Genomic DNA, 24,132 nt, shown 5'->3' with positions numbered 1-24,132 from the left:
AGAGAATGTTAACATCGTAATCTTTCAATAACTCAAGTCATCGCCTCTGTCGCAAATTCAACTCTTTTTTCTTGAAGATGTATTGCAGGCTTTTATGATCTGTGAATACATCAACATGAACGACATATAAATAATGCCTTCATATCTTAAGTGCATGGACAACCGCAGCTAATTCGAGGTCGTGGGTCGGATAAATCCAATCATGCTTCCATAACTGCCTTGAAGCATTTGCAATTACTTTCCCATGTTGCATCAGAACACATCCTAACCCGACACCTGAGGCATCACAATATATGGCATAACCATCTGGACCCTCTGGAAGCGCTAGAACTGGCGCTAAAGTCAACATGTTTTTAAGCTCCTGGAAACTCTGCTCGCAAGCCTATGTTCACTGAAACTTAGTTGCTTTCTACCTCAACCTCGTTAATAGTGCCGAAAGAGAAGAAAACCCTTCTACGAACCTCCGGTAGTCTCCTGCTAAGCCTAAAAAGCTACGAACCTCTGTTGGAGTGGTAGGTCTAGGCCAGGATTTCACAGCCTCAATCTTCTGAGTGTCTGCCTTTATACCTCCATCAGATACAACGTGCCCTAAGAATGCTACAAACTTCAACCATAACTCACATTTAGAAAACTTAGCATATAATTTACTATCACAGAGGGTTTGGAGTACCGCTCGCAGGTGATCCACATGCTCATCCTCTCAACGTGAATAAACTAGAATATCATTAATAAAGACTATCATGAACAGATCTAAATATGGCCGGAATAGGCTATTCATCAAGTCCATAAATATGACAGGTTCATTCGTCAACCCAAAGGACATGACAAGGAACTCGAAGTGGCCATATAAGGTCCTGAAAGCTGTCTTGGGAATATTTTTCTCCCGAACTCTGACCTGGTGGTAACCCGACCTCAAATCTATCTTTGAAAAGCATTTATCTCCATGTAACTGATCAAACAAGTCGTCTATCCTTGGAAGTGGATACTTATTCTTATAGTTACCTTGTTCAATTGTCTATAATCGATACACATCCTCAGCGAGCCGTCTTTCTTCCGTACAAATAGTACCGGTGCACCCCAAGGTGAGGTATTGGGTCTGATGAAACCTTTCTCCAGCAAATCTTTTAACTGCTCCTTCAACTCCTTCAATTCGGCAGGTGCCATTCTATACGGAGGGATGGATATTAGTTGCATTACAGGAAGCAAATCGATGCCAAAATCAATTTCTCACTCTGGAGGAATACCTAGAATTTCATCTGGAAATATATCTATGTACTCTTTGACTACTGTAATAGATTGAAGTGTAGGTATCTCAGCATCTGCATCTTTAAATCGCACAATATGATAAATGTACCCTTTTGCGATCATTTTCCTCGCCTTCAGATAGGAAATAAACCTACCTCTAGGTGTCATTGTATTACCTACCCATTCAAGGATGGGCACACCTGGAAAATGAAATCTAGCTATCTTTGCCCAACAATCAACTGTGGCATAGCAAGCTGCCAACCAGCCCATGCCTATGATAGCATCAAAATCCAACATCTCTAGCTCAACTAGGTCGGCTAAGTTCTGACGACCACAAACTGATACCGCACAACCTCGGTAAACCCGTCTAGCAATAATAGATTCTCTGACCAGCGTAGATACCACAAAAGGATCACTTAATATTTTAGGCACTATACCAAATTTCCCCGCGACAAATGGGGTAATACACGATAAAGTAGATCCTGGGTCTATCAAGGTATAAGCATCAAGAGAGCAAATGGTCAATATACCTGTCACAACGTCTCGTGAGACTCCTGGTCATGTTGACCCGTTAACGCATAGCTACGATTCTGGTTACCACCTAATTTGGAACCTCACCAGCCGAAGACTGAGACTCGCGCCCTGAAGGATGCACGGACATAGATGATCCTATTGGTGAATTCGTTGGTTGCGACACCCCCCCCCCAAAAAAATCTCTATTTGGGCAATATCATATCATATGCCCCACACGTCCACATGTATAACAAGCATCTAAACCGGCTCGGCATTGGCCCAAGTGTCCTCTACCGCAGATGGCACACCGCGGCGAAAATGGACATATCTAACCCGAACCATGTTGTCCCTACAAACTTGACGCCTGGGAGCTCTCACCTAGTCCTGACTGAATATAATGGTCATACCTGTAACCCTGTGACTGAGGTGGCGGAGGTCTAGGTGGTCGTTCGAAGTACTGGGTCCTATAACTACCCTGAGACTGCTCTTGAGATCTGGCAAATCTCATCCTCTTACATTGCGCTGACTCAATCCTCTCAGTACCGTGCTGCTGACGCCTACCCCTTTCTATATTCTGGGCAAATGCCTGAATCCGGGAGATATCCATATTATCTTGTAATGCAAGCGGTGGCATATGCCTCAGTCAACTCTGGGGCCAACCCTACTATAAACCTGTGGATCTTGTACCGCATAGTAGCAACTATGGATGGTGTACATCTGGCCAATGAGTCAAAATGGAGACTATACTCTCGAACATTCATATTGCCCTACGTAAGGGCTAGAAACTAATCGACTCGGGCCTGTCGGATCTCCCGCGGTAAGTACTGGTCAAGGAAGGCATCTGAAAAATTCTCCCAAATAGCGAGAGGTGCATCACGTCCCCTGGATCTTTCCCATCCCTCGTACCAAAGGATGGCTATATCTTTGAGTCAAAAAACTGTTAGCTCAACTGCTTCTTTCTTCGTGGCATGCATAACCCAAAAGATCATGTGAAGCTGATCTATGAAATCTTGCCAGTCATACCTCTAATCTGTCCCAGTGAACTCTGGGGGACCCAAAGCAATATAAACTCGGACCCTTGAACTCTCAGATCCCTCATAAGGTCCTGCACTAGCGGATGCCCTAGCCTGTTGCTGGGTAGCTACCAACTGTGCCAACAAATGCACTACTCTCCTCAAGTCCTGATCAGATGGAAGCGGAGGGAGAACTGGATGTACGGTCTCCCTAGGAATCTCCTAAGGTGGCGGAGGAGCCGGTAATGGCTGAGTAGGGGTCTCTCCCTGGGCCTCTGATTGGGCCCCATCTAATGGGGGTACCCTGTTGGTCCCCTCACCTAATGTTGTCTCTCTCCTCTGGCTAGTCGTAGCCTTCCTAGTTATCGTCATTTGTGCATGCGAATGCCAACATATAATTTTAACTCAAATTTCCTATAATTCAGTTCTACAACATGATATATATACACAATTACACACACTGGCACACACATCTACATAAACACACACAAAACACACACATGACACATATACATAAAGACACACAAAACACACACAAGACATAAATTGATTGAAAATAGATAGTAGTATGGAGAAAGCCTACACACATACACATATACAAGCAGAATCGCATAAATGTGGGTGTCTGTATGCATAATACACACACACACAAACACACACACACACAAAACACAATTTTACTGGCTTATTCACAAATAACAAGCAAATGGAAGAGAGAGTGACAAAAATTTAGGACAAGAACAGAAAATAGAATGGCAAAGAGAGACCTTGAAATTGTGAGGCGAGATACCACAACCGTTGTCGATAACCTGGAAGGATTCAGCGCCATAGTCTTTGAGCGAAACCTTGATGCTGGTGGCGCCGGCGTCCAAGCTGTTCACAACCAACTCCTTGAAGGCGGAGGAAAGGTCCAAAATAACTTGACCAGCACAAATTCTATGCACGATGCGCTTGTTTATGGGGTTTATAGTCGACGGTGAAGCTGCTGGTCCTCCATCCATTTCAATGGCGCTCAATTACAGGGCAATGCCGGTACCTGTAAGGTATCAAATTGACTTCATGCTGAGAACTTAGGGATGCATATCTGCAATTTTTTAAGCTTTTAACTGATTATTGAGTAGTGGAGCTTCAAGGACCAGAAATCAAACCAAGCAACAAAACCCTATGGTTTCAATTTGATTACTGTTCAGAAAATCACTTATTTGTCGTCAAAAGAGAACATGTATGAGATATAAAATATATCGAAAAGAGGTAATGCAATGTTGTCGTGGTGTAGTTGGTTATGACTTCATTCTAACACACTGAAGGTCTCCGGTTCAAGTCCGGGCGATGCCACTATATATTTTTTAGTTGAAATTTTAACTTGGAACTGAAAGTTGGAAAAAATAATCCTTTTTCTTTTTCAAAGTTGGAAAAATAATCCTTTTTCTTTTTCATAGTCCATTCCTTTACTGAATCGCGATATCAATTGTTATTATTGCACAAGTAGTAGATTATTATTCATTACTCGATATCATTTGGACTTTGGTGTTTTCCAAAAGAAATTGTATTGGTCTTAATCGAAAAAAGTTTACTCAAAAATATAGACGTGTCTTTGTATATTAAACATAGTTATGTTTCAAGTGCAAGTGATATATTTTCATTCAATTTAGAAAACTATAGTAAAGTAGCAAGGTTCAAAGGAGCAACAAAGTTTGTCGGATGTGTACTTGCGCTTCAACTTGTCACTCGGTTAAAATGCTTGATTACGCACACACTTGGTGTCTTTTAACGTTTGTTATCTTTCCTTTTCATGTCGAAGACAGAGAGATATATTATATATGTTATTGGTGCATATAAATGTATAACACCTTAAAGAGAGACACGAGCTGGCACTCTACCTTTCGCAGAATCAGATTCGAATATGATTCTTCACCATTACATTTTCTAAAACAAAATCGTCTACCATCTTGTGATCATTCTAATTTTTACGTAGCAAATATTTGGTAGTTCCTCTTAAGCATGCTGATTTGTTGGTGTCCGAGAATTAAACACCACTAGGAACAATTTTCAAACGATCCCTTTCTACGAGCAATTGAACGAGCGAACTCTTTCTCTCATTTATATTGCAATCTTCCGTATTTACCAACTATAGACATGTCAGTGTATCACCGGAAAATAAAAAATATACTTTTCCATGTTTCATTATAATGGTAAAAGAGTTATGTATACAAAAGATTAGAGAATTGTTGGACCAAATGCGTTTAATGAATCAAGCACACAAACAGAAGTTGATAATCAAAGTTAACCCCCCACAAGTACTCTTTACTCATAAGAACCCGTGTTGTTTGTTTCCCCAAGACTACTACAATACAGGCACTTGACGCCAAAGAAATCTGTTGTGCGCCATCACACAATCGGACTCGAGAGATGTTGTATTCCCAAAAACATAAGAACCCCAACAATTTTCAAACTCTATGAAACTTCTTTATCTGGAAAGAATTGAACAGAAAATAGAGGTCAGCACCCACGATTCATCTAGCAAAAGTTGGCTCTTCATTTGTGTCATCTGCAAGCTGCATCCTTCATTCTTTTTTATATAGAAATCGCCTATGGAAGGTCAGATTAGGATTGTACTGTTACTATGTTCTCTTTCACGATATTAGATGTACTGACTAAACCACCAAACCTCATTTCTGTCTTGTCTGAAATAAAGTCAAGTGAACACAAGTCAGTCTAGTAGAAAAGGTAGATACCACTAGTATGATGGCATCAAATCTGGAGAGAAATTTATCCTTCTTGTATTGAACCAAAAACAAATAGAGATATGCAACACATAAAGCATCAATCTATAACAAATTGAGGCAGGTTGAGTCTAAACTACCATATTAAAAGTTAATAAGAAAAGAGTAGATGGAGTTGCTCACCCAAATTCCATTTGAGACCTGTGGTTGTGGTTTTTCCAGCAGTCGTTCTAATGGGTATGAGTCCGCAATGTGGTCCCTCAACAGAGGACTGGATATGAATCTTGTGATGATGTGTACTCGGAAGAAGTTGGATGAGGCAGTCATCATAGAGAAGAATAATCGGCATGGACGGGAAACGGCATATGACATTAATATTTCTCATCTCATGGTCAAACCTTCCACCAAGTGCTCCGGTGGCTGGAATACAAAATTGTAATTACACACAGATACAAGTCAATCCCACTAAAACTACATTACGACATTTTTTCCAGTAATGGGGTCCTATAATCTTCTAATTGCTCAGAGATTATGCTAAATTATATTTTGGCTCTCCCTGTGTGTGCTTGTAATTATTATCTTGCTATGTTAGAGTTGTAATATTGCATCATATTTATGATCTTTATAATAGTGGCTTTTCTCTAATGTCAGTAGATCCACTCAAAATAATAATAATGGTAATCATAAAAAGACATTAACAAATATACTGTTCCTTTTAATACTACTTTATTCTTCGTCATCCTGTGAAATGTTTATCATTTGTCAGCTTTTAGTTTGATCCAGCACCCTTATGTGGTGGTAGAAATGTTAATTAATTAATTGTTCAATTGGTTACAAAACACTTTACTATATTTTTTTAGCAAAAGTAATAGAAGTTGGACCAATCATGCTTACAAGTAGAAAACTTCCACTATATATGAAAAGGCATATCACATTTTTTTCCATAATAACCTTACAACATACCCTACTAGAGAGGACAAGGAAGAGTTTTTTTTTTTTTGATAAGGTAAATTGTATTAATCAAAAGGGAGAGAACTCCCGTATACAAGAAGTATACCAAAAAGTAGAGAATTTACATAAGAACATAATTCTCTACAAAAGACGCCCAATCTTCTATACAAATAGGGGCTATATGAGTGCACCAAAAAACGATCAAAAATAAAAGACTATTCTTAAGATGTGAAAAAGGAGACCCAATCCCCTTAAAAGCTCTACTATTTATCTCCTCCCAAACTATCCACATGAGATCAAACGGGGCGAACTTTCACGCCTTTTGCTTTCTTCTTCTACGAAAACCGGCCCAGCTATATAACATTTCCTTTACAGTGCTTAGCATCACCCAATTAAACACCAAAAAGGTTCAGGATCGCCCTCCACAAAGCCGATGACACAGGGCAATGCAACAAAAGATGATCAACATCTTTCCCTGAGCTTTTACACATATAGCACCAACTAACAAGTGTAATTCCTCTCTTTCGCAGATTCTCAGCAGTCAAAATCACTGCCCTCGCTGCTAGCCATGCAAAAAAGCATACCTTTGTGGGCACCTTAGGAATCCAGATCGAGGAGTATGGAAAAGAGGCCTCCTCTCTCACCAACATACTCTGATAAAAGGACTTTACGGTGAACAGACCATCGCCAAGCAAACCCTATCTCCAAGAATCACAAAATGGCTGGGGCCTGTCTTGCTCATATAGCAGTGTCAATAAATCTTAGAGCTCCGCAATCTCCCAATCTTGCATGTTCCTTCTAAATTAGAGGTCCCATACTACCCCACCCCCCACCCCCTTCATGCTCCTTACGAATCTGTTGGACCATCAATTCCTTCTGGTTTCAAACTTTGAAGACATGGGGAAGGAAACCCTCACAGTATCCTCTCCACACCACCTATGATTCCAAAAGCTCATTATCCTTCCATCTCTCACCTTGTGAGAGATGTTGCCACTGAAGGATGCTCCTCCACATGCCACACCGGAAAGGTGTTGTGATTGCCTTGACCCTCCAACCCCCTCCCGTGGAATTGTACTTTTCTATTGTGACCTACCTCCATAGAGTATGCTCTTTTACCCCGAATCTCTATATCCATTTGCCCAACAAAGCTCTGTTGAAAACCCTAACATCTTTTAATCCAAGTCCACCCCACTTCTTTGGGGAAGTGACTGTCTGCCAATTCACTAGATCATACTTTCTAGTTCCATCTGCTGCATCCAAAAGAAAATTCTTTGAAGCCGCTCTAGTTTTTCCGTGATGCTCACAGGAGCTTGCAACAAGGACAAGTAATAGGTGGGCATACTCGATAAAGTGCTTTTAATGGGCACTTTCTTTCCACCTTTTGACAAATACTATTTCTGTCAGCTTGCTAATCTTTTTTCAACCCTTTCGATCACTGGATTCCAAACCGTACTATCCTTATGTGAAGCGTCCAATGGGAGACATAGGTAAGTAGTAGGAAGGGATCCCACCTTACATCTAAGAACATAAGGCAAATCATCAATGTTAGCAACGTTACCCACCGGAAAAATCTCACACTTGCCGGGGTTGATTTTGAGACCTGATACTATCTGAAACCACTACAGGACCTGCTTCAGGTAGGTCAACTGATCCATATCGGGATCATAGAAAACCAGGGTGTCATCCACAAAAAGCAAATGAGAGACTCTTCGGGCACTGGCACCCCGATCGGAGCTGAGAATCCTCTCAAGAAACCTCCGCCCGCTGCACGATCCATCATTTTACTTAAAGCATCCATCACTAGAATGAATAGCATGGGGGATAGCGGGTCTCCTTGCCTGAGACCCCTAGAAATGCAGAACTTGATCCATCCTCCCCATCTGGCCCCAAACCCCATCCGCATCATAATGAAATCCAGGAACTCCTAATTGACATGGTCGAAAGCCTTCTCAAGGTCCAACTTGCATAGTAAGCCGGGATCTCTATTTTTCCTTCTAGAGTCTACAAGTTCATTTTCCATCAAAGCTGCATCTAGGATCTGCCTACCTTCCACAAACGCATACCTTCCACAAATGCATTCTGGAAGGATGAAACAAACACGTCAAAAACCTTCTTCAGTCTGTTGGAAAGAACTTTAGAAATAATCTTGTAAATGCTCCCCACGATACTAATAGGCATGTAGTCACTGATACAAGATGCACCTTCTTTCTTAGGCACAATAGTAATAAAAGAAGCATTGATACTTCTCTTGAAAACACCATTCACATGGAACTATTCAATGGCTTCCATCAACTCCCCCTTAATGGTGTCCCAACAGAGCTGGAAGAAGGCCAAGGAGAAACTATCAGGGTCGGGGGCCTTATCACCAGCACAACTCGACACAGCCTCGTGCACCTCCTCCTCCTCAAAGGCCCTTTCTAGCCACTCACTGTCTCCCTCCCATATGTGGTTGAACTCTGTTCCTCCCAAAGTTGGCCTCCAACTAACTTCCTCTTTGTATAAGTTCTCATAAAACCCTACTATCGCTCATTTTACCTCCTCCTCTCCCTCAATCCTCACCCCATCCACAAAAGGACTATGAAATTTCTCCTGCGATTTGCAACCGCCACCCTGTCAAAAAATTTGGTATTCGAATCCTCCTCTTTTAACTATAGCGCCCTCAAATTTTTCCGCCAACTAGTCTTCTGAGCTATTGCTAACTCGACTATTTACCTCTTAACCTCCCCCAGTCTCGCTTTCTCAGATTTATCTAACTCTCTCGCCCCTTACCCTCTCTCTCTAGATCCCCCAATTCATGCATAAGCTCCCTCATTTTAACCTCTATCCTCCTAAAAACCTCCTTATCCCACCTAATAATATCTCCCTTGAACAATTTAAGTTTTTTCGAAAGACGGAATGAAGGTGTCCCTGATACCCCATAGCTTATCCATCATCCTTAACCTTGTCACCAAATCTTAGCACCTTCAACCACATGTTCTCGAATCAGAAGTGAGCACGCACCCCACTCCCTCTACATCCACCTAGAAAGATAGGCAAATGATCTGAAGTCAGCCTAGGTAAAGGAATCTGCAGCACATTCGGCACTAGCTCATCCCAGGAGGGTGATATCAAAAATCTATCAAGTCTAGACCTTGAGTTGGAATCCTCCGCCCTGGCCCAAGTAAACCTTTCCCTTAACAGAGGAAGATCAATGAGAAAGTGATCATTGATGAAGTCGGAGAACTCCTCCATGGCCCTTGAAATCATACTACACCCTAATCTCTCCTACGAGAATCTAATAGTGTTAAAGTCTCCCCCTAGAACCCGTGGAATGTCCCATTCCCCCATCATATTGACCAGTTCCTCCCAGAAAAACACCTTGGACACTTCTCTTACCGGTCTGTACACTCCCAAAAATCCCCACTCTACCTCACTCATTTATTTTTTACAAGAGCTGCTAAAGAAAAAACTCTCTTCTTAATCTCCTTTACCTCCAAGCTTCTATCATCCCATATTAGAAGAATGCCCCAAGCACTTCACTCTCTAACTCCCACTTTGATGATGGCCCTTCTGTTTGGGTCATCCATCCCCCTCACATTCCATGAAATAATCTTAACTTCCATAAGAAACAATATCCCCCTTCTCCCCACCCCCTCTAACCGAGCTCCCTTCCTCCCTGTCACACACCCGACCCCTTCTCTTGTACACCACTACATCCCCTAAATTATTTTGCTTAACACCTTGACCCAACTCCCTCCATGCACCATCATAACAAGATTGTTGCTCAATCTCCTTCAACAGTTCTAACACTCTATCTTCCTTCCCTTCAAAAGAAACACCTAGAAACTTCCCAAAGTTTAATAGTTTATCCTCCATCCAGAAAGACATATCCCCTCCTCCAATCCATGACGAAATTGGACATGCGTCTTCTATATATACCCTTTCTTTGCCCCTACTGGAGGAATACAAGACCATAGCATTATTAGCAATAGGAATGTTTGGTGCCGAAAGGTTCTCACCCCTTCCTTGATGGATATCAATCTCTGAAATTAGCACCCCGCTGCTATAGGAATGACCAAAAACACCAGTAGGGTAGTAGGAAGGGGGAGAGCATGGAACCCTTGGTGGCATCTTAACTAGAAAACTAGCCCAGTACTAACATCAGGTGGGACATGCTCAACAATCTTCCCAGAAAAAGAAGAAGCTTGAAGTGTAGCCTCAACACAACTAAGCCCAGAAACAGATGAGGGGGCGATGGAGTGGGGTCCATCAGATGCGGGAGGCCGTGGAATAACAGCACCATCTATAGTCGGTGTCGCCCCTGAAGCAACGGCCATCGAAGAGGGGCGCAGGTCACTAGAGCTCGATGCAGAAATGCCACTGTGTGTAGCACCACTAGCAGAAGAAGGAAGAACGACTGTTCCCATATGCTTAGGAGCCTTATCAAACGCAGCTTGAAATAATCTGGGTCCCTTAGGATCAATTCTAATAGAATTGGAAAACGTTTGGGCCCATGTGAGGAGGCCCGGGCCTATACTTGCTGAAACCTTGCCTGGCCGTAGGATAATTAGAAGATGACCGACCCATTTTGCCTTTCCATCATGCATCACTAACCCATTCATGTTTTTCCTCCTGTTGAAATTTTGTCTTCTTCTCCCAAAATCATACATCCCGCCTTTTCTCGATATGACGTCTGATTCCGGCTTAGTCCATTGATCCAGTGAGCCCTCCCCTCCCCTCAGAGACTGATTTCCCCTTCCCTCCCTTCTATTTGACCTTCTCTTTTCTTCCGCCACTATCTCGGACATAAAGATAAGGCAAAATTCAGGGCTCAACCAAATCCTATAACTTAAGTAGTCATCTTTCACCATAGTGGAGACAGGGATTTTGCCCCTTTCCTCACCACAATCCTCATTGAGAGAGATCGTGTAAGCTGCAAGCAACAACAATAAAAACCCCACATATTTTCCCAATCTTCTTGAATAAGTCAAGACACCAAAGATGCACAGGGAGACCCACCATGTTGACCACCAATGATTCGCCGGTGAAACAAAGGTCTAGACACCCATCGTGCTCTACCCATCTGTCTAGCTTTAAGAAGTTCCCATCGAACCACATGTTTCCTCTTACAAGAATTTTTGAAGCTTGAGACTCATCGACAAAACGAAAGAGATATTGTGTGTCCCCCAGTTGCGATATTTTCAGCCTGTCCTTGACATTCCATGCCTATGCTGCTCAGTTCCTAATAGCCTCTTGAGAACCAACCCATTTGGAAAAACACCCAATCAGATAAGATTTCAAGAAGTCCTTGCGCCTAAGAGTATGTTCCTCAGATAGCGAGAAGTGCGGCTCCTGCCCTATGTCAAACTTTCGATGACATCTTCCCCCAAGTTCTAGGTCTGGCCAAGAGGCAACTTTGATGAAAGATATGTTTTCCAGTTTTCAAGATTCTAGAGAGAAATAGGAGTTTCTCTTTGTAGAATCCATCATATTCTAGATGTGGTTATCCCAAAAAAGAGTAAGATCTTGCCGGAAAAAGCCCTAAAGGATAGAAAAATCAGTAGTCACAGTAGGTGAAAAGCAGAATATAGGGAGGGAAGAAAGTTTTCTGGTACTGAACAACTGAAACACTCGCTGGAATCTGCGGTTTAATGGCCGGAAAAAGAAAAAGTCACCAGATTTTGGTGGAACTGGGACAAGGAGACTCGAAAAAGCCTCGAGAAGAGGTTGTCTGAAGAAAAAGGTTTGAAATAGTCGCCGTAAATAGCCACATGCGCCGGCGCGTGGCTGAGATCTCGCCATAAAACAAGCGTGTTGCCCGCGCGTGGCGGCGCGTGAGAGCACGGTTGACGGAGGGTATCACTGGGGTTTGGTCGCGGGAAGCTTGGCTATTGATAGGGGTGGTAGAGTCTTAGGAAGGAGAAGAGAGAGAAGAATCTCAGGGAGCGTGCCTCAGAGCATTTTTTAGATCTGGATAGAAGAGTGTTTTCACGCAGCAAATTGGGGGGATAACAAGGAAGAGGTTAAAAGGGTTTTCTTGAATTTATTGATGATTACTTCACCTTGCCACTTTATATCCTCACTTTCTTGAAGATTGTGCATGCAATGGTGTCCCTGGTAACTAGTTTCAATTTCATTTTAAAGGAGTGAGTAAAAAAAAGCAATAAATGAAGCTTATACCAACCCAGATTGAATAATGACGAATAAGCAATACATCTGATCCACCATGTGAAAGATTTTCTAATGAATTGTTTATTTCAAATATCTATTCTAAATGAATAATATCTTATTATTAGCAATAATCATAAATAAGAAACAATTAGAGTACAAATATCCCACAGTGAAAAGATGCAGATATAGTTTGAGCAACTATTTAGTGTAGAGATATTTTTAATGAATATAAATTAAAATATAGCATATTGATAAACATGGAAAATGCTAAAAATTTCCAGAGTTATGTTAAAAAGCTTAACTTACATTTGGATGTTCTGGGTTTAGTAATTCACGAATATATGCAACACATTTATGAAGATCTGTGATATCTTGATTATGAGATTCATCAATTATCTTGGTCCCCTGCAGAGTCACCAAGCTATACATCCTCAATATATGGTTTTAACTATGCTTTGTAGTGAACTGCACAAACATATTGCACAAGAACAAGACGGCAAAGAACGATCTTGAGCCACATTGCTAATTATATCCAAAAGTGTAATAACTATCTAGTAACTGAAATGATATACACATGTAGTCAGGTAGCTTAGAATCCTCACTAACATGCTTAAAAATGAAAAAAAATGCACAAGTTTAATTACATACTACATTAGAAAGAATTTAAACAAGACCAGATATTACTCTCTTGATCTTTACACAAAAACTAGTAAGTAGAAGTGTGGTACCTGCTTGTACATATGGCAAAAACTTGAACTCAATAATATATTTGGAAACCACAAGGTTTTAACAAAGTGGGCTTCTCTTCCAGACTCAAGAATATATTTGCACAGCTCAACTGTACTGTAAACAAATTTCTCACTCTCGGATAAGGTGAAAGACAGGGAAGCTCTTGACACACCATACAATTAGTAAACTGTCACATGGAGCTCCATTCCATTGCATATCAAATAAGATCCACCACAAAGGTTCTGTAAGGCCAAGGGTTCAAACACCAGATTCTTTCGGTAAGGTCAAACACCAAATTCTTTGAAGGTTGACGTCCCTAGAGGTCGACATTTAACATAAAGTGATGATTCAATTCAAAGTAGGATAAATTATACTAGTAAGGGAGACTTGTGAGTATATATCAATCAGGACTGCCTCAATCCAAATTAATTGAGATCGACTACATCAATCCAATGTATCTATGTTGCCGCACCATTCATGTTCCATTTCATTTCAACACTAAATATTCTGTTTTTTAAGGCAAATTAGTTATTCTCCAAAACTAGATGTTCTCTTACACTTATCCCTACACAAATATAAAAATGTGGATGATTTTAAAATTTATTGGAAAACAGATTTGCTAAGAAACTACAGAACAATCACAAGCAAACTCTAGCTTACTAGGCCTCTATAAAAGTCAAGAACATCAGTTCTAATTGAATCCATATCTCCTTTTATAGCATATGGCTTGTACCTGCAAAAAAATCATGGTTCACTCGAATTCAATCTAAGACGACAAAATAAAAATTTCCAAATATTAAGAAATCGTGTTTTAGCCCAAAAAAAAAAGAGAAATCCCGATGCTTTTACATATTGTCTGCATGTGTTTTTACTCACTTACAGCTCAAACTTGAATCTCAGTATTTGTCCTATGCTTGGATTACTAATATGGCATGAAAATTTTCAAATAGTAACTTATTAACTCATTCTTTCCTCCAGCAAAAATCCAAGTTTTAGTTTCCTTTTGCACATTCTGGTCCAAGAAAAAAAATACCAAGGCCCACGTGAGGGGAGTGCAGCAAACCTAAACAAGTTCACAGAGTTCAAAGCTATTAATATATACTATTTTTTTAAAGTAGATTTTTCTTTTCTCGAAATGGTGGAAAAAGTAAATTCTTCGCCCTATAAAAATCCAGATTTTATTCAGAGGCGGAGCTAGAGTGCTGGGAGAGGGTTCGGCCGAACCCAGTAGCTTTGGTTCGAACCCTGTATTTGTCTCAAAAAATCCATTGAATATGTATAAATTATTAATTTAGAACCTAGTAACTTAAAAAGATAAGAATCTCGAACTCATAAGCTTGAAATCGTAGCTCCGCCTGTGATTTTATTCCTTATTATTTTGCCAATTTGCAAACAAGTTTAGAGATTGAAGAATGAACCAGCAACAAGCTGCTACGTATAATCAGTAACAAGAGCAATTGGTAAGTGAATTCAGAATCACCTCTTACGAATATTAGAAGGGTCGTCATGAGGAAAAAAGCGGGGCAATTCATCAAACACCCTATTCGCTCCACCGTCAGCACAAACATGAACCCGTTCTGCTCTAAACAACAAACATATGCCACCATTTTCAGGAAAATTACAAGGCACTAGAGAAGTTCAAAAAAGGTTAAAAAAGGAAGGCACAGGGGCCATTACCGTGCTCCCAGAGCAAATGAGTGAATTAAGGGAGGCGTTGGTTAAGGATAACAAGCGCATACGTTAGAGCAGGTTCATTGTCGGTAGGAAGATTTGGGAGGAGGAAAGTAGATAAATGAGACATCGTCCCCATCTTTGCTAACTTGCGCCCCTCAAAATCACCCCGTTGTTTCAGTTTTTTCAATTAAGAAAGAGAAAACATACGAGCACCATTATATACCAATCAATCAATTGATTAATTAACTGCATCATAATCCAAAAATTATTTAGTATAGACAAGGTGCTCTAAATCTCAAGCTTATACAAACCTCAAAGGATTGGGGTTAAAGACAAGATTGGTAGAAGAAAAGAGAATATTAGAAGCGGTCAACAATTGAGACGGAAGAAATTTCAGGTCAAACACTATAATTATTTCACACAAAAGTAATTTTAATGTAGAATGTAGAACTTTGTGGAAATATTTCGATTGGTCAACCCCTTTATTACAGGCAGATTTTGTGGTTGTGTTTAACCAATTTTTAAGTCACGTTAGGAAGGATATGTACGCATTTGCTTAATATTATCTTAGAAAATAATTATTAGTGATTTATTTTTAGAGACTTTGATTAAGTTTTTCAGTTTTACTTAATTAAAATATTTCATCTTTTATTTGAGATTTGATATGATTAGCACAAAAAAGAGTTGAAGAGATAATAAAAAAAACGCATAAAATGTAAGAGGAAGAGACCAAATTTAATGGTTGATTTTCTTGTTGAAATGAAGACATACTTTTGTAAATGAAAGTTATTGATAAGAATATTTTTTATTTTGAAGAATAAATTTTATTTTTTTTGGCAATCCGCTAGGCAAGTGCCTCGGGCTAGTTTTTTATTAATAGAAGAAAAGAAAAATACAACAATTAGGAAAAGTACAAATAAGGGGGACAATAGCATCGGTATTGTTACTCATATGTCTTGGCTATATAATCACTCCTTTGCGCCTCACATTGCCTATGACAGCCTCATGTAGAGGATTCATGGTGTAGCTGCCTGCAAAGTCTCACGAGGGCATATAATCTTATAGCCGTGTGGATAATTTCCAAAGGCATAGGACCAAGGAAACACAAACCGTGCTAAACCTTACCTTACTAATCGTATTGAGGCATAAAAAACCTCACCTACTAGCATGTATGTAAAAAATAAGAACTAGAAAGTACCAAATATTCAATGATCATCACAGAGTTTATAACATACTCTGTGATGATATTACAAATGAGTATACTAATATAATGGTAGAATAAAATGATGAAGGAATTAAAATGTTGTCCCTTCTTGTCCGAACTTGTAATTTCTTCAAGTTGAAATTCTTTTTCATCACAACCCCAATTCTTCAAGATGTATTCAAAAATCATGATTTCTTTTTTGAACGATTGGACTTTGTAGATGTAGTTGGGGCAGCCTTCTTTTGTTTGGCAACTCTCATTGGAGGTTGCCTAACATTTAAAAAATCGCTGACCTTGTCGTCCCAACTATTTTTCCTTGTATGTGCCTTCTTTATTTTTCCACTATGCATAGGTGATAGGTCACCTTTTCTTGATGTCTCTGCCCGGCATTGATTTAAGATATCACCTTCCTCCCCTTCTTCATATATATCTCTACCTACCAATAGTGAATTTGGCATGTCTTGAGAAACACCCTGAGTCATCAATGTATTGCCAGCTTGTGCAGTAACCAGACTTGCCTTACTTTGTTGTGATTTGTTCCTGCTCATATTCTCATGACCAGTGCTTGAAATAGCATGATTTAAAGCTTTTTTAGGATCAGAACTTACCATTGCATCCAAAAGTTATCTTTCGTCTAACGAAATAACTGGAGCAGTGGTTACGAGCTGTTGCTGCCCAACCTGTGAAATTGTTACTGTTTTGCAATAACCAGTAGGAGTCCTAGCTGTAGCGTTTGGATCATTTTGTTGTTGTTGTTCAATAGGACTTGTATGGATACCTGATGTGGCATGTTTGGTCGATGTTGCACCTATATGAGTTGTAGCTGGCGTACCTTGCCTTGTAGATGTTCTTGCAGGAGCACTTGTTTGTCACAGTTTGGAACTGCCCAGATGTTGGTGTTCCTATTTTTGTTCGATCACCATTAGGCTTTGTGTTTGAGGTGTTGGGATTAATTTGCTGATATTGCACAGTAGTTGTAGGTGTTCCAGCTGCTGCATTTTGAAAAGCTTGAGATGAAGGATTTCTAGGAACGAATGCAGGAGCATTGGAGTTCAAATTGCTCGTTGGACTTGCTGCTGGCACTCGTTCAGATATTACCATCACTAAGGAATCAATCTCCTCACCTGCACTCTCATGATTAGCCTCACGATCAGCCTCTTCTGATGAATAGCCAGCAAAACCATCTCCCCAATCCTCTTCATCATCATCCTCCCGTTGTTCTAGCCAAAGTTTAGACTTGATAGCCATCAGCCTCAAATTTCCTTGTATAGCATCATTGTTATTCCCCGTTGATAACATAAGTTGCCCAGTTTCACCTTCAACCTCTCCACAATATTCCATTGACTGAGAAGGGACCTCAAAAACAGATTTGTTTAAGGTGACCAAAGGTTGTTTGACCATGGAATTGTTCATCATCATTTCTTTTTGAACATCTTTAATGATTTGTTCAACCTGTGGATTGGAGAAATGCAATGTAGGTGGATTGGAGTTGTGTGCCTCTGCATTAGAACGAATCTGTTGTTCTGGACTGCCTGGAGATTTATGCATCCCAGATTTTGTAGCTGCCTCGCGATCACACTGTTGCATAGTCTTCGCAGTATCATCCAAAAAAGGTTCGTGCATCAGAACCTGCTGTATACTCTTCCTCTCCTTATTCACCACTTGTTCCTGGTCGTTGCTTAAGGCATCAAAAGAATTAGTAAATTCAACTCCTTGCTTTTGCGCCAGCTGGTGCACTTTTTTATTTCTTGGAGATCCTATTTTGCTGGACACCATTGTCCAGTTTTCAGCCTTTTTCCCATGAATGTTATCACTCTTTACACCTTCTTTAGAAGCGTCATTAGTTCCAGCCTGTAAACTTGCTGATTTTGTATTTGCAACAGTAGGTTTATCAATCTTAGACATCACTCGATCAACAATTTTATTCAACTCAGGAGCATCAGTTTTGTTTTCTAGAATTGCACCAGCTTGGCCTGCATAAAGAATCACATGTGCATTAACTGTTTGACGCTCAACTTCATCAGATTTTTGCTTATCCCCTGGTCCTTTAGTAACCCCTGCTGAAGCACGAACAGATATAGGAACTGTAACAGGATTCAATTTCGTCGATACCCTAGCACCACATATAATTAGGACACTCACCACATATAAACCCCTGCTGATGAACTAAGACACTCACCACATATAATTAGGCTCCGTAAAATTAAAAAAACCAGTGTATACCAGACTAGAAGAGAAGACTAGTGGAATTTGAGACTATATTTGATCATCAGATTGAAGCTTGGTGGCTTAAAAGCAAAGGCCAGCCAGTGAAGGTACAAGTACCTATACTAGTGGCTGACTAGGAGATACTAGCATAAATAGAGAATCATTTCTCCATGAAACAGTGACGAAAGAAAGCCACTCGCTAAGAGAGGATTATATCAGTTTGAGGAGCTATTGATCTTTCAAGTTACATATATAGACTAGCTGATCGAAACCCCGAAATGTTGTGGTGGTCTCTTGTGCAATCACATGAACAAAATTCCTTTTTGAACTACTTCACAGTAGCATGTAGAAGACATGAGAGACCGACAACATTCAACCAGTCAATGTGATTTGTTGTGTTTAACTGGTTGAATGTTGTTGATCTCTCATGTCTTCTGCATGCTGCTGAGAAGTAGTTCAACAAACCAGTCAACATGATTTACCCCATAATTTTATGACAACAGCTCTCAAATCCCAAATCTGTATCTCGCACCATCGAATAAATAAATAAAAACTAATCACTTGAGTACATATATATCTGAAGTTACGAGAGATGTTCGATTCCTTCCTCTATGATCCCTGCATTCTCTTTCTTTGTTGTGAAGTGGATGTGGATTTGGAGCCCAAGTCCACTGAAGGAACTGGATGAAAGAGCTACCTTCCTGGAGCTGCCTCCTTATTGTAGATCGTTAGTTCACCAATTCAAACTCAGATCAGTTGGCAAGTGGATTTGTGCCTGGGTACGAACTACAAACTAGAAATTCGATCTTGAAAGTGTATCTAAGGCGGATTAGTTGTTTATTTTCAAAAGAGAATTTGATTAGAAAATCTGCAACAGTGTGATATCAGAAAGATCCATGAGAAAGTCCCAAACTTTTCTTGGCAGTAAATAAAGCCTACTAAAAACTTTTCTTGGCAGTAAATAAAGCCTACTAACATTTCTCCTGAACCCCAAATACTCTGCAGAGAAAGTAGAATGCATGGCACAAAAATCAGATTAACCACAGTACGTGCAATTGTGTACCTGTTCTTGTGCATGCTTAAAATCATCCATGTTAAGTGGACAGATGCCTGCACTACTACGCAACGCCGGAGTTGGCCTGTTCTCTGCAACTGCCGATGCTTTCTCCTGAAATCATGCCCCAAAAATAAAGAACAATAAGTCAATAAATTTAGCAGATTAAAGTGTAAAGACTCCATAGGAGATGACGAAGACCAATTAATTTAAGACATCGCCAAAGGAAATACATCATGAAGCTAGAACAAAAAGACTTCCAAACAAAATTAGTAATAGCGCTTTTGTATGTTGTGATCCAGGTCACCAATTCAACCAAATGTTGGAAGGTCACAGAATTATAACGAAAAACTAGAATGAACTCAAGCAACTGACCTTCTTCTCTTTCTCCAAAATTTCTCTAATCGGGCAATGCGCAGCTGTCACACATAAATTCTGGGATTGGAAATTTCAGACAGCAGTAAGTACGATATCAAATGTAGATTTAAAAATAATGCAGTTATTTTGAAGGAGGTATTGCAAAAACAAATGCATTAGGAAGTGCAAGTAATCTTGATCCAGACCTTTAAATCACTCCCTGAGTACCCTTCCGTCATATTAGTAATAGCTTCTACATCTACATTTGGCGCTAATTCTTCCTTCGCCAATATCACTCTTAAAATTTTCTTTCTGTTTGGAGCATCTGGCACGTTTACCATCAACCTGTATTGATCAATCATTGGAGCACCAGTAGCCGTAAATCATTTAAAAATCAATCATTGATCAATCAGTTACACTTACGCAAATCATAAGGAAATAATTTATTCAAATTTTACCTGCACGGAAGCCTCCTAATAACTGCTTCATCAAGGTAGAAGGGTCTATTTGTTGCAGCAAGCACAAGCACTCGTTCCTTATCTTTTGTAAGCAAACCATCCCAATTTACCATGAATTCATTCCTCATTTTTCGCATAGCTTCATGCTCTCCTGGATTTTCTCGTCTTCCTAACATGCTATCCACCTAGTAGACAAGAAGAAATGGAGGAAAAAGGACAATATAAACAAAGAACGATATAAAGAAAACTTTATAACTTTTTAGGGTGTGAAAAAAGAAAACCTAGCTTTGTAATCTATATAGGAAAAAAGCTTAGCCCAGCAATAGCTGCAGAAAATGTCACCAACCTCGTCAACAAAAACAACACTAGACGCTATTTTACTAGCTAACGTGAAGACTGCTTTGACATACTTCTCTCCTTCACCGAACCACTGATAAGAAAAAGTTGTCAACCATTTTAAGAAGGGCCAGTCAGATATAAAACAACAGAAAGCAGATATCAGTGATACCTTTGACGTAATGCTTGACATTGATATGTTTATAAAGTTTGCACCAGCCTCAGTAGCAACAGCTTTTGCAAGCATTGTTTTGCCTGTACCTGGAGGTCCAAAGAGCAATATTCCCGTGCAAGGCTGTAGATAGCATCTTGTTCAGAAACATGAGTGCATACTTGACGACCAAGTTCTATCTGCCTTAACCCCCCCCCACCCACCCCCCACCCCCCCAGAAAAAAAACCGTGGGAGGAAAAAAGATCCCAATGGACTTCAACATAACGCAAATTACTTTAACCTTGGACAGCTACTCCAAGGGGGGGAGAGAGAGAGAGAGAGAGAGAGAAGAAAGAAAATCCAAATGGACCTCAACATAAAGCAAATTCCTTTACCTTGGTCAGCTGTCCTTTACAAAACAATTCTGGTCTTTGAAGAGGCAACATCACCAATTCTTTCAGAGTATCCTTGACAGTTTCCAAGGCCCCAATGTCATTAAAAGTAACACCAATATCACTAGGTGGAATTACGTCCCCGAGTAGTCTCTTCTCGAACTCATTTTCAGTAACTACATCCTGAAAGTCAAGTATCCATCTCAGATTTCAGGTAATTCAGAATGAGAAGCACCTTTTTTAAGAAGTAAATTTGCACAGTCGAGAAGAAAAATCAGAGCCACCTTGAGGGATTTCTTTGAACTCTTGGTTTCACTCTGAATGCCTTGCAAGATATTGAGCCCATAAGCAATGCTGCAAATAAAAAGACATTTCAGTGAAATGTAAAGCAACCCAAAACAACCTTCGCCCCCTAGAGACGTGAAATAAGAGGACACTTTCTTTACATGTTATAACATTATGGACTAGAGAGTGAAAATTAAATTTGACCTTTCACCGGAGATAACTAGCTTGGCGTCCTTCACGGAAGACTCAGATTCATGCATAAAGTGATGACTCAAAGCCCAGCCGATTATCTTTTCAATGCCTTGACAGCCACATCAAGAAATATGATAGACTGTTATAATCAAGTAAACGATTTCAAAGCTAAAAGGCCTAAAACTACGAGAAAACACTTACTTTAGTTTGTGAGGGCTTGATCTTTTATGCATAAAGTTTCCAGGTCAGGGCAATCAATTCTGATTCGATTCAAAACCTGAAATCGCACATATAGTTAGAACAGCTCAATAAATCAGTTCATTGAGGATACATTTCCATAAGCATCATACTCATTTATCTTTCTTATACAAATCATCATAAACAGTCAATTGTAAATATTATCTTATGCTAACTTCACAAGTGGTGGAGTAAAATGAACTTTTCTTCTGGCAAGGGATGCGCTGATGAGAAGGTGGTTTCAGCCTTTCAGCTGAATCCAGGACAAGACAGTAAGAAAATGAAAATTGAAGTGCTAAAGAAATGTTCATGGTGTTGCCTATGTGTCCTACAAAATCCACAACCCAAAAACAATGAAGGGATCTAAGATAAAAGGTTTTTGCCCTTAGCTGGTCAGAATAGAGCACTCACATTGCGAATGCTTGCTATGTTTGACTGAGATTTCATAGTTTCCATATCCTGATCTAACTGTTGCTTCCAGTCTGATAATAAGGTTTCATCCTGCCACAAGAAGATCCCTATTACATACTTAAATCAAAATTTAATACAGTTGGCACTTGGCAGTCTAAACATAAACTGAAAGTTACCGGAGGAATCTGTATGGTAACTTTGTTGGGGAACAGGCGGGTGAGCTGCTTCATTGTCTTAGGGGTTTCTTTGCTTCTATCATGCAGCCTACCAAAATTATCCTGGAAAGAGATGCCATTCAATGCATATTAGTCAACCATTTGACAGAGGCAAGTACTTCCAGAATGCAATTCGTAATAACCAAAAGCTCACCTAGAAGCTCCAAGGAGATGCCAATAATAATAACAACAATAGACCTTATCAAAAGAATAATAATAACAAGGATAACCAATAACAACTTATCAAAAGAAATTTAATAATAATGACGACTACTCTTTACTACACAATTTTCGAGTAGAGCTAGCACGTAAAACCAAAGTCCATAGGTCCGTCGGTATCTGACTCATATGAACCATATTAGTTCGTAAAAAATGGTTTAGCACGCAATGGTTAAAACAGGTTAAATGGGTTTGGTGTGGGTTTAAGAAATGTTAAGTTTCTTCTTCTTTTTTTTTTCTTTTTTTTGGGGGAGGGGGGGGGGGTGTCTTGGAATTAGGGGTGGATGGTAAGGCAGAAGCTTAAAGGATTTGAAGGCACATAACTATAGCAACATGTTCTAGTCAACTTGTTAGCACACCACACCTGCCATCCTCTTCCCCCAACCACCTCATATCTGCAATTTTTTAAGCTTTTAACTGATTATTGAGTAGTGGAGCTTCAAGGACCAGAAATCAAACCAAGCAACAAAACCCTATGGTTTCAATTTGATTACTGTTCAAAAAATCACTTATTTGCCGCCAAAAGAGAACCTGTCCGAGATATAAAATATATCGAAATGAGGTAACGCAATGTTGTCGTGGTGTAGTTGGTTATGACGTCAGTCTAACACACAAGGTCTCTGGTTCAAGTCCGGGTGACGCCACTATATATTTTTTAGTTGAATTATTAACTTGGAACTGAAAGTTGGAAAAAATAATCCTTTTTTTTTTTCAAAGTTGGAAAAAATAATCCTTTTCTTTTTCATAGTCCATTCCTCTACTGAATCGCGATATCAACTGTTATTATTGCACAAGTAGTAGATTATTATTCATTACTCAATATCATTTGGACTTTGGTGTTTTCCAAATGAAATTGTATTGGTCTTAATCGAAAAAAGTTTACACAAAAATATAGACGTGTCTTTGTATATTAAACATAGTTATGTTTCAAGTGCAAGTGATATATTTTCATTCAATTTTAGAAAACTATAGTAAAGTAGCAAGGTTCAAAGGAGCAGCAAAGTTTGTCGGATGTGTACTTGCGCTTCAACTTGTCACTCGGTTAAAATGCTTGATTTACGCACACTTGGTGTCTTTTAACCTTTGTTATCTTTCCTTCTCATGTCGAAGACAGAGAGATATACTATATATGTTATTGGTGCATATAAACGCATAACACCTAAAAGAGAAACACGAGCTGGCACTCTACCTTTCGCGGAATCAGATTTGAATATGATTCTTCACCATTACATTTTCTAAAACGAAATCGTCTACCATCTTTTGGTCATTCTAATTTTTAAGTAGCAAATATTTGGTAGTTCCTCTTAAGCATGCTGATTTGTTGGTGCCCGAGAATTAAACACCATTAGGAACAATTTTCAAACGATCCCTTTCTACGAGCAATTGAACGAGCGAACCCTTTCTCTCATTTATA

At 39.7% G+C, this 24,132-nt stretch overlaps 1 protein-coding gene across 7 annotated transcripts; it reads right to left on the bottom strand.

The window, feature by feature from the left end:
• Positions 1 to 4,929: 4,929 nt before the first annotated feature.
• Positions 4,930 to 22,596, bottom strand: LOC104223099 (outer mitochondrial transmembrane helix translocase-like). 7 transcript variants are annotated; one of them, XM_070172444.1, is made up of 15 exons: positions 22,461 to 22,596; positions 22,285 to 22,374; positions 21,838 to 21,913; positions 21,649 to 21,745; positions 21,444 to 21,513; positions 21,163 to 21,342; positions 20,788 to 20,910; positions 20,626 to 20,709; positions 20,280 to 20,464; positions 20,028 to 20,166; positions 19,840 to 19,899; positions 19,474 to 19,578; positions 12,902 to 13,000; positions 5,678 to 5,914; positions 4,930 to 5,455 (listed from the first exon to the last, which is right to left on the bottom strand). In XM_070172444.1, exons 4-14 carry the CDS (start codon positions 21,702 to 21,704, stop codon positions 5,876 to 5,878), a joined length of 1,140 nt encoding a protein of 379 aa, XP_070028545.1. In that variant the 5' UTR covers positions 21,705 to 21,745; positions 21,838 to 21,913; positions 22,285 to 22,374; positions 22,461 to 22,596; the 3' UTR covers positions 4,930 to 5,455; positions 5,678 to 5,875. The 7 variants fall into 7 exon arrangements, with proteins under 7 accessions (XP_070028545.1, XP_070028547.1, XP_070028549.1 ...); XM_070172446.1 differs by lacking the exon at positions 5,678 to 5,914; XM_070172448.1 differs by lacking the exon at positions 12,902 to 13,000 and having other exon boundaries at positions 22,461 to 22,595.
• Between the last annotated feature and the right edge of the window lie 1,536 nt (positions 22,597 to 24,132).

Source organism: Nicotiana sylvestris, chromosome 4, assembly GCF_000393655.2.
Source record: "Nicotiana sylvestris chromosome 4, ASM39365v2, whole genome shotgun sequence".
Taxonomy (NCBI): Eukaryota; Viridiplantae; Streptophyta; class Magnoliopsida; order Solanales; family Solanaceae; genus Nicotiana; species Nicotiana sylvestris.
This window is presented reverse-complemented; position numbering and strand designations above follow the sequence as displayed.

Bases quoted from the DNA above. Each gene is read 5' to 3' on its own strand.
- LOC104223099 (XM_070172444.1), bottom strand. From the start codon at position 21,704: ATGCATGAATCTGAGTCTTCCGTGAAGGACGCCAAGCTAGTTATCTCC. The intron at 21,514-21,648 runs GTCAAATTTAAT...TTTTATTTGCAG, and splicing joins CTAGTTATCTCCGGTGAAAG to CATTGCTTATGGGCTCAATA. The intron at 13,001-19,473 runs GTACACAATTGC...GTGACTCTGCAG, and splicing joins TTAAGCATGCACAAGAACAG to GGGACCAAGATAATTGATGA.